The 15,591-nt window shown below is 34.8% G+C and overlaps 2 protein-coding genes across 2 annotated transcripts; one reads left to right on the top strand and one right to left on the bottom strand.

The window, feature by feature from the left end:
* The first annotated feature begins 998 nt into the window (after positions 1–998).
* LOC112518954 (citrate synthase, mitochondrial) lies at positions 999–10,402 on the top strand. The gene is made up of 20 exons (XM_025126772.1): positions 999–1,097; positions 1,285–1,354; positions 2,088–2,150; positions 3,971–4,012; positions 4,574–4,639; positions 5,079–5,144; positions 5,235–5,348; positions 5,603–5,666; positions 6,032–6,114; positions 6,444–6,493; positions 6,579–6,656; positions 6,909–7,037; positions 7,126–7,168; positions 7,400–7,486; positions 8,167–8,268; positions 9,141–9,248; positions 9,350–9,400; positions 9,692–9,765; positions 9,852–9,903; positions 10,011–10,402. Exons 2-20 carry the CDS (start codon positions 1,304–1,306, stop codon positions 10,101–10,103), a joined length of 1,416 nt encoding a protein of 471 aa, XP_024982540.1. The 5' UTR covers positions 999–1,097; positions 1,285–1,303; the 3' UTR covers positions 10,104–10,402.
* Positions 10,403–11,281: 879 nt separating this feature from the next.
* Positions 11,282–15,474, bottom strand: LOC112520471. Its single transcript, XM_025128891.1, has 3 exons — positions 15,283–15,474; positions 11,777–11,884; positions 11,282–11,701 (listed from the first exon to the last, which is right to left on the bottom strand). Exons 1-3 carry the CDS (start codon positions 15,358–15,360, stop codon positions 11,483–11,485), a joined length of 405 nt encoding a protein of 134 aa, XP_024984659.1. The 5' UTR covers positions 15,361–15,474; the 3' UTR covers positions 11,282–11,482.
* Positions 15,475–15,591: the final 117 nt, after the last annotated feature.

Here is a 15,591-nt window from a genome sequence, read left to right as displayed (position 1 = left end):
TGATAATATCCATGATTAACACCCTCCACAATAAAAATGGTTAATCAACCTCTCATAATTATAAAATATGAACAAAATGAAATTTTTTGATTGGTTGAATGTGGTTTTCACTGTTTGTACAAATTGGATGGTTTTTGTTTGAACGCTCCTCTCTCTCTCTCTCTCTCTCTATATATATATATATAGACTTGGGATCATATGAGACCAAGATTTTTTCGTGAGACCCGTAAGACCAATTCTCAATCCTTGGATTAGATCTACAATCTCAACATTCATAATCACAAAATTGTCACGAAACTTCTCAATAATTACAAAATTGCCAATTTTAGATCATTAGATTATTAGTTTATAAAGTTGATCAATGAACATAAATTGATCTGACAGGTCTCACGAAAAACATTTGGTCTCATGTGAACCCAACCCTCTATATATATATATATATATATATATATATATATATATATATATATATTATTTACATTTAAAACTTGTTTAACTACATTAAATAGATCAAAAAATTGAAGTAGTTGCAAAAGGAAAGGGTTATATATGTAGCTTCCAAAAGGTCATCCCAAAATTGCAATTCAAAAAACTCTTCGTTATGCCAAAAGCTACAATACATTATTAAAACTTTATCAAAACAAAATAACACATTATTAAAGGGATGTTGGGATTAGTTATTTGAGTCAACTTATGTTTTTTTTATAAAAATGCTTATTAACTTATTATAAGTTAGAATAATTTAATTTTTTTTAAAATTATTTATTACCGGTATAAATTATTTATTCAAACACTTAAAAATACTTATTATCAATACTATACCATAATTAACAAGTTGTTTTTATAAACAATCCTAAACACCAACATTTAAAAATTGCTAATTTCCCTTTTGAAAAATATGTTCCAAAAAGATGGGTAGCATCACTAAATTGACAAGTCTACCCTGACGGCTTATGTTTCTCATTTTACACCTGTGTTTCGTTTTGGTTTGTTTACTCGTTCAACAACGCACCACCGATCCATTCCTCCCAAAACTCTTTCCAGGATTCGCGTCTCATCGTCACCATTCCTTTATCACTTCCTTTTCGAATCTAAAGGTACTACGCTCAACTCTTCTCCCTTACGATTTCAATCAATCATCATCTCACAACTTCAAATCCATTTTTCTAATTATAATTCCGACGATAAGGCATGAATGAAAACCGATTGATTTTGTATGATTTTAGAGTTGTCAGATCTGTGTTTTTTGTTCATATATAACCATTGTTTTTGCTGATTCCGCAGTGGAGTTTGTTCCTCAACGATGGTGTTCTACAGGAGTGTTTCGCTTCTTTCCAAGCTCAGAAATCGTGTTGTAAGTTGTTTTCTAATTTTTTTTTATGTCGGTGTTCTTTGTTAATAATCTTTTTTATAAGTCTATGGATGCCTATGCTTGCCAATTATGTTAACCCCACATTTTCTAATGAATAAGCTACATTTTGATGTCAAAAGCAAGTGCTTACCGATCACGAAATGGATATAGGGTCGTTACTAATTTATGGTCGATATTTTGATTGGTAATACAGTACCTTTTATGATGATTAATGTAGTTAATATTCAAACAATTTGGGATCCATCACAATTCTAATTAAGGATTGACGTTTCTGATATTTCAAAAGTCAAAATAGAGCTCTTTCTTGAAAGAGGTTGTATAATATTCTTTAGTTTCTAGAAACTAAAACTTAAAAACATACCAACTATATAATCAGTTTTATGTAAAAAAATGAAACTGGAATTGATTATTTGTTGGATATACTATATGTTTGTCATATAGAGAGCGGTAACAGGTTATGTAGTCTCACCAAAAGGTGAGAAGTGTTTGTGAGTTAAATTTGGCAACCGTGTTACCCGGTAACCCCACCTTTCTAGAGGTCAGGGGTTCAAGTCTCACCGGAGGTGAGAGGTGTAAGTTAAATTTGCTGTATATAAATATTATATACTTCCAAAAACAGATTATGTAGTGAATCATTGCCCCTATGCACTTTATTGGTCATCACTTTATGGTCAAAATTCATCTTATGAACAAGCTGATTGTGTTTGTTTAACAGGTTAAACAGCCTAGTCTGACCAATTCAGTAAGGTGGCTGCAAATCCAGACCTCCTCTGACCTTGTAAGTTCTCGTAATCATGTGATTCTTGACGGTATAAACTACTATGAACTTATGTATACATCAAAAATGTGAAAGTTTGTTATTGGTATAATGATGGATTTTTTAGCACAAGTTTATTTGCTTATGAACAAAGAGAGCACGCTTTTTGAATAGTTGAAGTATGCAACTTTAAGAGGGTTAATGATGTCAGAAAGACTTTTCTATAAGATGTCTTTTGTAAATAGATCATATTAGTTTTCTTTTTCGGAATATAATTTTGTGTCCTGTCAAGTTGGAATTATATGTAGTGTATCTTCTTATGTCAATAGATCCTTATGTTCCCAAGTCTGCCTTTAATTAAGCAATATAGACCAAAGGGTCTTTGGCCTAGCGGTATCTGGCTTGCCGGTAGAGCCTAGCCTCGTGGAAGGTCAGGGGTTTAAATCTCACCAAAGATGAGGAGGGTGCCTAAGTTCATTTGTTGTATATAAGTATTTATATATTTCAAAAAAAAAAAAAAAGAAAAAAAAAAGAACAATAAGAGCACGTTTACAAATAGCAAAATATGTTAGTACATGGGTCAATTGATGACTGGAAAGATATAATCACCTATTCTCCATATTGGATGTGATGAGGGAAACATGATAGAAGATATTTTCCTTTGTTTTATGTACTTTCTGCTAAGTCGAGCAAATGGAAGGAACTTTATGCACTATAGATGTTGGATACCTGGATGTGAATATGTGATAAGGGATCAAGCGTCATTAACGACATTACTACGTCTGTATGGTCTAAAAACCAGTATAAATGTCTCTGTTATCTCTATTTTTTCCTTTGCATGCTTGTTTCTTTTATGCTGTCACCAGCTTGTTACAAAAACCTTTTTTTCCGTATCTAGGTTAGCTGTTATGTGACATGTAACATGACATAATACGACATTTAGATAGAAGTTCAAAACTGTAGCACATATAGTCTTGTATCTGTCAGTTTAAAAACCCTTTTTCAGTTTAACTGAAAACAAATCCATAAAACACTCGTATGCTTCTCATGTTCTGGGACCCATTTGATGAGTAGGTTAGACCGTTAGACGGTAATCATGGTATATATCAGTGCTTTGGTGATTCCCTTCTGCTTCTGCTTCTGCTTTCTAGATAGCTTATAAAATGCTAATTTTGTAGTATACTTCAAAGTGTACCTTTCTTGTAACTTAAAGGTTTGGTGAAGAGCAATACTTGTTTAATTTATTAAAAATTCCAAAACATTCTGACATGTGCTAATGAGCTTTGTCACAGGCAGTAGCATGTAGAGCATATAATACATTTTCAAGTTCTTTTCACTTCTTTATGTGGTTTATAAAGAAATCATGGGACATAGACAAGAACATTGCAATATGATTTCTAAACAAGTCATTGTTTTAGAAGGGATGATATTAAAATTATGTAAGTTAGTGTTTCTTGAAAACAGTTGTTTTTTATAATCTATAATATGACTAGAATACCGAGTACTTGCAAAATTTAGGAAGGAAAGAAAAAATAAAACGGCTGTGCTTAAAAGTAGAATGCAAGCATCTGGTAACAAAGATGGCCAAAGGATAAACTTATGGGCAAAATACTATTTCCTTATAGTCGTAGTGCAAGATTTTAATACGTTTTGGTTTTCATTTTCTTTATTCAGTTGGGTTTGGTGTTTTCACGGCACTGTTATTATATACTCCAGATTGTTCAATAGAAATATATCAAGCCCATTGGAAATATATACATGTATGCATTAACCTGTTTGCTTAATTCTCAATTGAGAATAAGGATTGGAAGCCTTAATATAGTTATTTTAATTCTATGTAGGATCTTCATTCTCAGCTTAAGGAATTGATTCCAGAACAGCAGGTACATGTTCTACATTTATGGTTACGATGTCATGTTCTTTCTACAGTTTCTTTCCCTTTCATGTCTCTTTTACTTGTATTTGTCATTCTACCATGTCATATTCTTTTTGATTTTTGTCATCTTAACTTTCTTTATCATGCACTTTTTTAGTATCTAAATGTCGAAGTATGCATGTAGAATTCTTTTTGCTTGTCATCATAAATTACCTCATATTGGTTGACCTTATACGATCCCGAGGGAGGTGGTAGCATGCAGGGAGCGGTTAAGGTTGGATCTTCTATCATGTCTTTGTGAGGCAGTTATAACTCCTTAAGTAATGGGTTGTTAATTTATCTTTCATTTGCAACTGGCATAATGGTTTTGTGTTGAGTTGCTTAACTAGTGGGTCTGAGCTCAAAGGTCTCGCACTATTATGCACTCATTGAGACTTCCTATTTAATGTTGTCTCTAATACCACAAACTTCAGATCTCTCTTCATGATCATATACGTGTTGAAGCTGATATATAACATGATACTCACAAGTTCACAACTTTGTCATTAACTGTTTATATCTTGTGCAGGAGCGCCTAAAAAAGATCAAGTCAGAATATGGAAAAGTTCAATTGGGTAACATTACTGTCGATATGGTAAAAACATTTCTCGTTCGTTTCTGTTTTAATTTTTTTTGTCTTGTTTGTCATTTTTTATGTTTTTTCCGCTCTCTAGTTTCGTTATCTGTTTTTTTCAGTTGCTGTTTTGTTACTAGGGTAAATTGGGTGTTGTAATTTGTATTCTTTCTCACACTAAACCTCAAAAGTTAAACTAAGTACTTCCAAGAAATAATATTAATTGATTTCATTAGTACGACTATTTCCCTCTACCTTTTATGCTTTTTATAAGCTTAAAATAGTTATCAATTATATGCCATTAATTAAATAAGCTCATATCAACTCTGAAGTTGAAAGGAAATCTGTTTGGATCTAAGTTAATATTTCATTTTTGTTTTGAGAAATTATTGTTATACTTCCTGTTTTTCATACAACATTTTAGTTAATAGCTACTTTCTCTTGTGTTACAAATCTAAAGGTACTTGGTGGGATGAGAGGAATGACAGGTCTACTGTGGGAAACTTCCTTACTTGACCCAGATGAGGTATACACTCTGGTTGCCAATGGAGAGAACATTTTCTCTGTTCTGTACACTCGGGTTATTCTGTATTGAAATGGGCTTCTTTTCTCATAGGGAATTCGCTTCCGGGGTCACTCTATACCAGAATGTCAGAAGCTACTGCCAGCAGCAAAGCCTGGTGGAGAGCCATTGCCTGAAGGTCTTCTCTGGCTTCTTTTGACCGGAAAGGTAGACAACGATTCAGTGATTGTTACATGGTGATCCAGTATCTGCATTTAATGTTGTGTATGCTCGTTCTTAATTTAAAGAAAAGAATGGTGGCTATGAATAACTCTTGCATGGAATGCATTAATTGTTTGTATAACACATTTATCACCACAGAAGGTAGATAGGGTTAGTCTGGTACACACACACACACACATATATATATATATATATTATATTGACCATTCAATTTGTTTTTCGTTGTTTTCCTAAAAAAGGTACCAACTAAAGAACAAGTGGATGCTTTATCCAAGGAGCTGCGCAGTCGTGCCACTATCCCAGGTACTTGGCTTTTCACTTTCTTTTAGTTTGCCATAACTTGATCTCATCATGTTCAGATGCTCAATTATTGTATTTAGTCTTATGAGTGGTTGAATCATTGCCAATCTCCGCATCCATATCATGATCGGATTTTTCCTTACGTATAACCGAAGGAAATCATCTACATTAAAAAATCCAATGAGTTTTAGTTGCACTGGTATAATACTCCAAATCTCCCCCTACCAGTTTAAACTTAGCAAAACCTGTGTACTCTAAGCTAATCAATGAATTTTCCATTATCTCAAATTGGCTGTTTCTTAATTTGACTTTTCTGTTAGCTATGCCAAAAGTGTTTTGCTTTTGCTAAACTCCATTTGTTGTTGCAGATTATGTGTATAAAGCAATCGATGCCCTACCTGTAACAGCTCATCCAATGACACAATTTACAACTGGTGTTATGGCTCTTCAGGTCTGTATGAAACTGTACCTGTTGCATTGCATGTAGTTTGGAGAATTATGATTGAATCAATTAAAATAACATAGATATAAGGAGAGCTATGATTCTAATATACAAAAATATGCTTCTCCTATGGAACCCAAATTTGAACCCTAATATGTTTGCTTTACTATGCAAGTCATTCTGTAGCCTCAATATCCTGCAGTGGTGACTTCAAATACTCTTTTCTAGATTCAATGAAGTTAGATAATGAGGGGGGCAAGCTACATTGAGGCATTAACGGTGCTATTGTTATGTTATTTCTGTTATATCTTAAAATTCAACTACTCATTCCGTCTCAGGTACAAAGTGAATTTTCAAAAGCATATGAGAAGGGGATCCATAAGTCCAAGTGAGTTTCTTTAGAGTATTTATCTGTTGAAATAATTTTTCTTGCTCATGCAGAATTAAATATGTAAAATTTATCTTGCTTGTAGATACTGGGAGCCAACATATGAGGACTCTCTTTCATTGATTGCCCAAGTACCAGCTGTAGCTGCATATGTCTACCGCAGGTATATAAAGGTTTTTGTAGTAGTGCTCGTGAATTCACTGTCGCCTCTTCTGTAGCTTCCTGGAGTGATAAGAGTTGCATACTTATCTTGTAAAACCTAGTTAGTTTGAGTGCCTAATTGGAAGGTTTATGGTTTTGTCTTCCATGCTATGGCAGCATACAAGTATCTATATATATCTTCTTTTTTATTTAAACAAGTATTGAAATTTTCTTCTCTCGGTACTAAGTTTGAATTGACTCGCCTTTTTTGAAGGATGTACAAAAACGGAGAAAGCATACCCAAGGATGACTCACTAGATTATGGTGCAAATTTTGCACACATGCTTGGATTTGATAGTCCCGAAATGCAAGAGCTTATGAGGCTCTATGTCACCATTCATAGGTGGGGTTGGTTTATATTTATGCACTTGTGATGTTTGAGCCTACACCTAAAGTAAATCTGTTTCTAATCGGCATATGAATTGTTGCAGTGACCATGAAGGTGGAAACGTCAGTGCTCATACCGGTCATCTTGTAAGCATTTAACCCATTCCTCATGCAGCTACCTTTTGTAGGTTTCTAGAGTTACACTGTTTATATGGGTTAAAACAAGTATGATTATAGATCCTATCACCGACCATGTGTCTAACTTATGACAATTTTTAATACAAGTCCTCCCAAATGGTTCTCTTTCTGTCATTTTAGCTCTTAATGAATTAGTCACTATGCATGTTCCTTGTCTAACTAGTTTTGATGCTTATTTAGGTTGCTAGTGCCCTCTCGGATCCGTATCTTTCATTTGCCGCAGCATTGAATGGTCTAGCTGGACCCCTCCATGGTTTGGCTAATCAGGTAGCTTTTTGCCGGTGGTGTTTACTTGTTTTTGTTAATATCCCTCCTCCGACTTCTACACAAACACAAATTCCACCATGTTTCTTTCATTATGATCAGAAAATTTGGAAGTAGAATTACTTGCAGTTCTCCTCCTATCATGAAAAAGAATTTTGTTGCTCTCATCAGAAATTTTTCTGTGTAGATTGTGTGATCTGAGCAAGGACTTACTTTTTTCTATCTATATTTGTTTATCTGACAAAAAAAGCAGAAGCACACAGCATTTAAGTTTATGAAATGCTAAAACTAATACATCGCAGAAATCACAGTTTCCATATACTGCCGTTAAATGAGAAGTTCTCATCTGCTGGCTTGGCTGTATAATTATGTCCCACATGGTTTAGTGTTCATATGCTTTTTTTTGAAGTATATAATATTTATATACGGCAAATAGAACAAATAAACTCACACACCCTCCTCACCTTTGGTGAGGTTTGAACCCTTGACCTCCTAGAAGGCCAAGGACTCACATACCGCTAGGCCAAAGGCCTTTTGGTGTTCATATGCATTTTTGTGAAGTTGACAATTGTAACAACCCATTATATATGGTCTTGTATCTTGCTTATCAAGCAATTGTTGCATATGTGAGTGGAAGATATGTTTCTGCTTCACTTGCTCATATGTGAATGTTTTTGGTGCAGGAAGTTCTGTTATGGATAAAATCCGTGGTAAATGAATGTGGGGAGAACATCAGCAAGGACCAACTGACGGACTACGTTTGGAAAACCTTGAACAGTGGCAAGGTAACATGATAAAGTTTGGTTTTTTTTGGATATGCAACAATTTTGTCTTCCTTATAATGGGCATCCATAATTCTTTTTTATGTAACCCCTAGCCCTAAATGTCATTCCGAGTTTGTCGTCTGCCATAGAATAAACCCTTAGGTTTATTCGGTAAAGGCAGCCCTTACCGGGAAAAAGCAAAGTAATCATGCATGGTACATGGCTGTCATTACAAGTGAGCTCTAGTTGTCTAGTTCCGTGCAGACTAGTTTATTTTTTTTCTACCGATGCCATACTTGAATTGGCTATATGGAATACTTTTCGAGCTTGTATCCAAACCTCTCTTAACTAGCTATTTCAGTTGCAGCCTATGCTTCTGTTTTTACTCTTCATTTCTTTGTAATGAATTTATAAGTTGCTACACAGAGTTGTCTGTGTCTACATTCTTAAATTGAAATTTAAATCGGTTCCTGCTGGCAATATATCATTCTACATTAAATGAAATGCTAATCATGTTCCCTGTAATGTATTTTGTTTTATATTCCCTCTGATGTTTTGACTGGATAAAATGTGTATTGTTTTTGGTTTATGCTTTCAGATATATATATATATGCATCTACTTTCCCATAATTTATTATTCGTGAACATAAACCTTTTTCTTCGTGGCCTGTTAAAAACTTGCTTAGAATAACAAACATTCAGTAATACATTGTATCTATTGGATAGCTAATACCATTTTTGTGTTTTTTCACAATAGAAAGCAACTTTGCTACTAATGCCTTTGATTGTTTCAAGTTACTTACTAGTAGCCCTTTTTTAATTGATCCCAAATCGGTTCTTAGTGGTATGTCAGTATATCCATTTTATTTCTCACCTCTCATTCTGAAATACAGGTTGTGCCTGGATTTGGCCATGGTGTTCTTCGAAAAACAGATCCTAGATATATGTGCCAACGAGAATTTGCATTGAAACACTTGCCTAATGATCCTTTATTCCAGCTGGTTAGCACCTACCTGCTATGCAATCAGTTTATTTCACCTCTCTTTGACTGGATCTCGATCTATCTCACTCTTCTCTTTTTCTTTCTGTTAAATTTCTGTAGGTTTCAAAACTTTATGATGTGGTGCCACCAATACTAACGGAACTTGGCAAGGTAAGCTGTTTTTTAGTGCTTCTATCTTACGAACATCTTTAGGTTGCTACTTCTTTGGTTCTCTCTTGAGGAAAACCATGAATCTAGAGCCCGAGGGTATACAAGCAACTTAGGAGCACACTAATGAACATGTAAATAGATGTCTACAATCTGCATCTTATTAATTATTTTTAAATATATTATCATATCTATCATGTATTATATACCTAATCTTGCAAAAGAACTAGATAGAAGTATAATTATTATGAAGACGGTCGTTTCATCAAATTTGATATGGAATTATGCTTGTAGGTGAAAAACCCTTGGCCGAACGTTGATGCCCATAGCGGTGTGTTGCTCAACTACTACGGTTTAACTGAAGCAAGGTATGCAACTTGTAGTATTTTTAATTGATGGTTTCCATAGAAGCATAATCTAATGCTTACAATCTTTTGTTGTTAAACACTGTCAGATATTACACGGTTCTCTTTGGTGTGTCGAGGGCAATTGGGATCTGTTCTCAGGTGACCCCTCTAATTTCAGTACTTTCAATTGGAGTTCATTCTCTAATGCTTTTATTGTTTATCTATTCTGGGCATGTCTTTGTCTTACCGTATTCCTTTTCTTTTAGCTCATATGGGATCGAGCTCTCGGGTTGCCATTGGAGAGGCCGAAAAGCGTGACAATGGAATGGCTTGAAAACCACTGCAAGAAGTCAGCCTAACTTCATTTACCAAAAGGTTTAAATTACATTTTTCCTCATCCAAATAATGATAATAATAATTGCTTGTAGATACACATTAGTTGTACGGAAAGCAGGCGGAGGGTTCATGTATTTGAGTGATATTGTGGTTTTGTGACCGGCTTCCTTTTTTATGGACTGTGCAATAGGAGTAGATGATCCATTGTACTTTGAAATGTACCGTTTTGGTGAGGCCGGATTCTGGTGTTCTTGAGTTCCAACTATGCTGGTTTTCCACAAGTATGGACACATTGTTGTTCTATTTCCATCTTTTTGCAGAATTCTTTCTTTAAAAACCGAGTAAACTCTTGGTTTTGTTCTATTTATACACCGTCAGGGGTGCCCAACTCGAAGCCACCCGATGCCTAATTGAAAAATGTATTACTAGATGTTTGTTATTTTAAACGAAGAACAATGGTTTTAATATAAGATCTAAAGGAAGGTTCAAATAAAAAGCAAAAAAGGTTATAATTGAAAAAGTAAATAGTAAATCTGGAAAAAAAAATCTATTTTATTTTATGTTTTCATCTTATGCATAACCAAACCAAATTGATCCAGGTAAATTAGGTTTTGAAAATGATAAGATATACATAAAACTTTTACCAAAGTGAGGGGTTACATAATTTTTTCATTTGCGTACTTCACTCTCCCCTGGCCTGTCCTATCCAATGTATTCCTGAATGCCTAACGCACCTTTAACAGAATCAAAATTTAGTATGGTCATGATTTGATTTAAGGGCTATTTGACAGTTGCTGAATGGTTTAGTACAGAATGATTAAGTGGTCAGAATGACTAAGAGGCTCTCATGATATAGTGTAAAATGAAATATAATTGTTTGGTAATTGTTTACGATGAAATTAGGATGTTGAATGGTTAAGGGAGACCCAAACAAGATTCACCTTTTAATGATTTAAATGATGTCTCTTAATGAAACTATTAAAGAGGTAAACAAACAACCCTTTAGCTCGGAGTTCTTTTTGTGCTTTCAATTAATACCCAACAAAATTGGATACCATGGCATAGGTTTCTAAGTATTAAACCAAACCAAACAAAGGCAGTATAAAGATAAATCCTGTTTCAAGAGACAAAAATGTTGCTTTTTGAAGATACTGTGAGCTTGCCAAACAAGTTCAGTAAAAAGAATAAAAAAACACAGGTTTCTCAACGTATAAATTATGCTTTTATAAATTCTTATGGACATCTTACAATCATTGCAACACCAACATGGATATTGATCGTTAAATGTAATCCGACACACGAAACCAGATCCGGGTCACAACGATGACATCGAGGGACTTATTTTTGAATGGTTCAATTGAATAGATACGATATATTTATATCCAGAAACAAACTATTATGGCTAATTGGAAGACTTTTCTTCCACTTGATCGTTGTGAACGGCCGATGCTACAAAATTCTGTCGTTCATCGGAAGTTGCAGTGATAACTGGCATCCATACATCGGCAGTACTACTCAACAGCGATTTCACTTGTGGATCAGCGGCTATGGCTGACGATATCATCTCATCCACATCGTCTAGCTTTGCAGATAATTTATCCAACTCCGAAGCTAGTTCTAGCTGACCATTCAACAAAACCACCGTTTCAATTTACTCAAAGAGATTAGCAAGAAATGAGTTGAAATCTGAAACTACCTCGTCAAGAATCGGTGTAGATTTTGAAGGAATTTTGGTAACTTCTAACCCGAGAGCTTTGATTTTAGCACGCAGTTCAACTTCTTCTTGATTAGTCAACGATTCAACCTGCACGGGTTTGATCGTAAGGCTCAAGCTATCGACATCACCAGGGTGGCATTAGTGTCATTGGACAAACAAGTCTAAAAAACATAAAGATAACTACATTTAACAAAACAAAACGAGCTCAGTATACGGGTCAAAATAGGGAGGGATGTATGTAGACCTAGCCTATACCCCAAAGAGTAGAGTGGATGTTTCTGTCAAAAAGTGTGTGAAGCAGAAAGTTTGCTCAAAAAGTCCGAACAATCAGAAACATGGTAAGGTTAACTACATTGTTGACAGTATTAGGGACCCAACCTGAGACTTGGCAAGCTACATCGAGTAGTAGTTCAGACCCGACTCAATGTACAAACTGAATTTCTTTGGCCACCAGAGGGATCGTAACAGAATTGTCTTGGTATGGTGTGACAAGTAAAAGGCACATGGGACACACGTTTTGGATCTCTTAACACTCAAATACACTTTCTATGTCTAACATTCTTTTGCTACTATTTCCCGCAGCCTGAGATTGGTTAAGAAAAGCCCGGGACCAGAAGGCCTGGTTAGGGTCCAATGGTCAGGCATTCAGATAAGGGTTTTGGGTTAGAACCATTCCAGTAAAGGACCAGTTAAGGCTAGAAACTGGAACCAGTTAAGGCCCGGTCAAAGGACCGGCTTTTTAATAAGCTTGCTATATTTACCAGATGCCCCTCAAGGGTCATTTTTTCCTTTTGCATCCCAAACGGTCATATTTCCATTTATTTTTTTGCTATTTTACCTCTCTAGATGGTATGGATAGGTGGGTGTTTGTAATATTGTTCTTACAAAATCTAAAAAACACTCAAATCTCAAAATTGCCCTCAAATTATTGCAAATTTTAAGATAATATTACAATAATATGTTGTCCTTTAACATGCGACGTTGAAGTTCTCCATATGGTTTGCCCGATTCATATATTTGCGTCATGTCTATGGATTAATTCATAGATATGGGCGATGATAAAATGGACACTTGGGTTTGAAGTTTTTGGTGAATAACAAATTATTTAAATTGCTTAAAATTGTTATTGAATCTTATAATTGCAAAAAATAATATTTCATTCGATAATGCTTCTAATAATACTTCATCTGTTAAAAAAATCAGATGAATATAGACAATGGAGTTGCCATTACATTAAGCCAATAACTCTTTCAACTCACCATCACAAACAGGTATACTTGACACTAAAATTAAGCCAATATACTCGTTTTTAACACATGAAGTATCATTAGAAGCATTATTGACTGAAAGTATATCCTGGACTTGTTATCAGAAGTTAAGTGAAGATCATATGCACATGTGAAGGTAGACCAAATCCTGAAATACTTGAAGAAGAATCTTATTAAAGAGACCAATAACGAACATGTGAAGGTAGACCGACATTTTATTAAAGAGAATCTTGAAGCCAAGTTTAACCAATTCTCATTTGTCAAATATGAAGATTTGATGACATATATTCTTACCAAAGTTGTGTGTAGCAAGAACTTAAGCAAATCACTTGACAAGTTGCGCATTAGACACTTAGACAATTATATGCACCAACTCTGTCTCTTGAAACAAATGTAATGTCTGTGTACATTCTATCCCACCTACCTTCGGGTGGGATATACTAGGTTTATTTGGTTTGGTTTACAGTTATATGCACCAACTTGAGGGGGAGTGTTGGTACGGTTTGTGTTGGAAAGATTGTAGGAGTTAATAGTGGATGTGTTAAAAGGGTAAACAATAGATTTAGAATTTTCTAGGCTCAATATACTTCGTAGTGCTGATATAGGCAATTCCAAACGGCTACATGTAGCTGCCCACCTATGCACCGTATGAACAAAAAAGAAAAAGAATTTACTTACCCTAGATGACATGATATACTCACATATTCTAAAACACTTACATTCTTTGCAATAATTACCAAGGACTCCAGGTTGGTATTAGCTGAAGAATGTCATAGACTCCGCAATAATAAGTTTCCATTCGCACATAGAAATTTTGACATCAAGTAATTACGCAAGAATGTTAATCTAACCATCCAAGTATGCAACTCAATACATCATGGTCAATAAGATAGCCTAATGTCATAACATGAGTAGGTGGTCTTCCCTATCTTAGCCTTTTGACACCTTAATCCCTTGGGATTGTTGTGTACATTCCCAACTTGATCTCTCCCCTTCTGGCTTACAATGAGACCCTTGAATCCTTAGTCAAACAAAAAGTGCCAGTTCAATAAGCCCTCGTCAGAGACTCCCATCTAAGTGCATCTACACCAATGTAATATTAGTAATCTTTCAAAAGTGTCATGTCATGTTTTGTAATTATCCTCTACCAATACAATACCATACATCTTTCAAAAGTGGAAAGATGACTGGTATTACATTGGTGTGGATGCACTTAGATGGGAGTCTCTGACTAGGGCTTATTGAACTAGCACTTTTGAAATTATCCCCTACACCAATGCAATATCATACATCTTTCAAAAGTGGGCCCTACGCCACATCAACAACTATTATATAATTTATAATACACCAATGCAATACCATACATCTTTCAAAAGGGGGTTTGGAAGGCTCTTGAAAGACCCGTGTGGATGGTCTAATATTTGTAAATTCCTTGTCCATCATAATTGAGATTAAGCTGAGTTAGAATTCTAGTAGGATTAGACGTGTATTAGAATCTGTAAACGCTTCATTAGCTTTAGAGTTAGGCATATCGGGCTACGTTTTAATGTTCTTTATTCTCCATATAGTGAAAAGCCTCATTGATCACTTCTGGTTGACATACCCCCGATGGGTGAACCACGAAAAAGTGTACATTCAGTTTGTGATTCTCCATTTCTTTGTTTGGTCATTTGCAACATTGAGAAAAATGGCCAATGCTGCTCACCTTCCTACGGTCCCAACCTTTTTTTACATAATAAAGAATATTCTAATTCAAGTTGGGACCTTCCTATAATCATTAGTTACTTGATGAGAATACAATGATCACATGTTTTGGAACTCCTATTCCAAATTTGAAAGCAAATGAAGCACCTAATCCAATTCCAGGCCTCTAATTCCATGATTCCATAAATTACCTAATTGACAACAATCATAATAGATCAAATCCACCCATAGGATCAAAATCCCTTCAAAATATCAATGCGACGTGACATACCCAGATCATAGAATTCATCAAAATGCAATAAATTGGTCAAATTCGAGTAGATAGATATAAACTAAAAGCTGAAACAAACCCAAAATTTATATCCACATAAATACACAGATCACTAAATTCATCATCATCCCATTAAATTATTAAAGAAAATCGTTAATTTTAATCTACAAAAAAAAAAGGAAATTTGAGAATTTGTTATAGAAAGGAAAGAAGATTGGTATATGAGTTTGAAATGTTTGTACCTGTTGCAAGAGATTAGAGAGGAGGCCAAAGAAGGGAGTATCAGGGAGTGATGACGTTGGATTGCCTTCTTCACCCATTTCTGGTTTCTTGTTCAGATTTAATTCTCTGGTAATTCGATTTTGTTCTTCGTTTTTCCCCTCCGGTGATGAAGGTTTGTTCGCTGATTTTTTTATTCAATTCCTTAAAGATATGAATCTCTTTAAAGAGACTAAGGGGCTGTTTGGCAGTTGCTGAATGATTTAGTTCAGAATAGTTAAGAGGTTAGAATGGCTAAGAGGATCAGAATGGTTAAGTGCTGAATGAAACAA

The sequence above is a fragment of the Cynara cardunculus genome, assembly GCF_001531365.2.
Source record: "Cynara cardunculus var. scolymus isolate 2C chromosome LG 10, CcrdV1, whole genome shotgun sequence".
Taxonomy (NCBI): Eukaryota; Viridiplantae; Streptophyta; class Magnoliopsida; order Asterales; family Asteraceae; genus Cynara; species Cynara cardunculus.
Note: the sequence above shows the minus strand (reverse complement) of the source record. Positions and strands in the feature narration are given on the sequence as shown.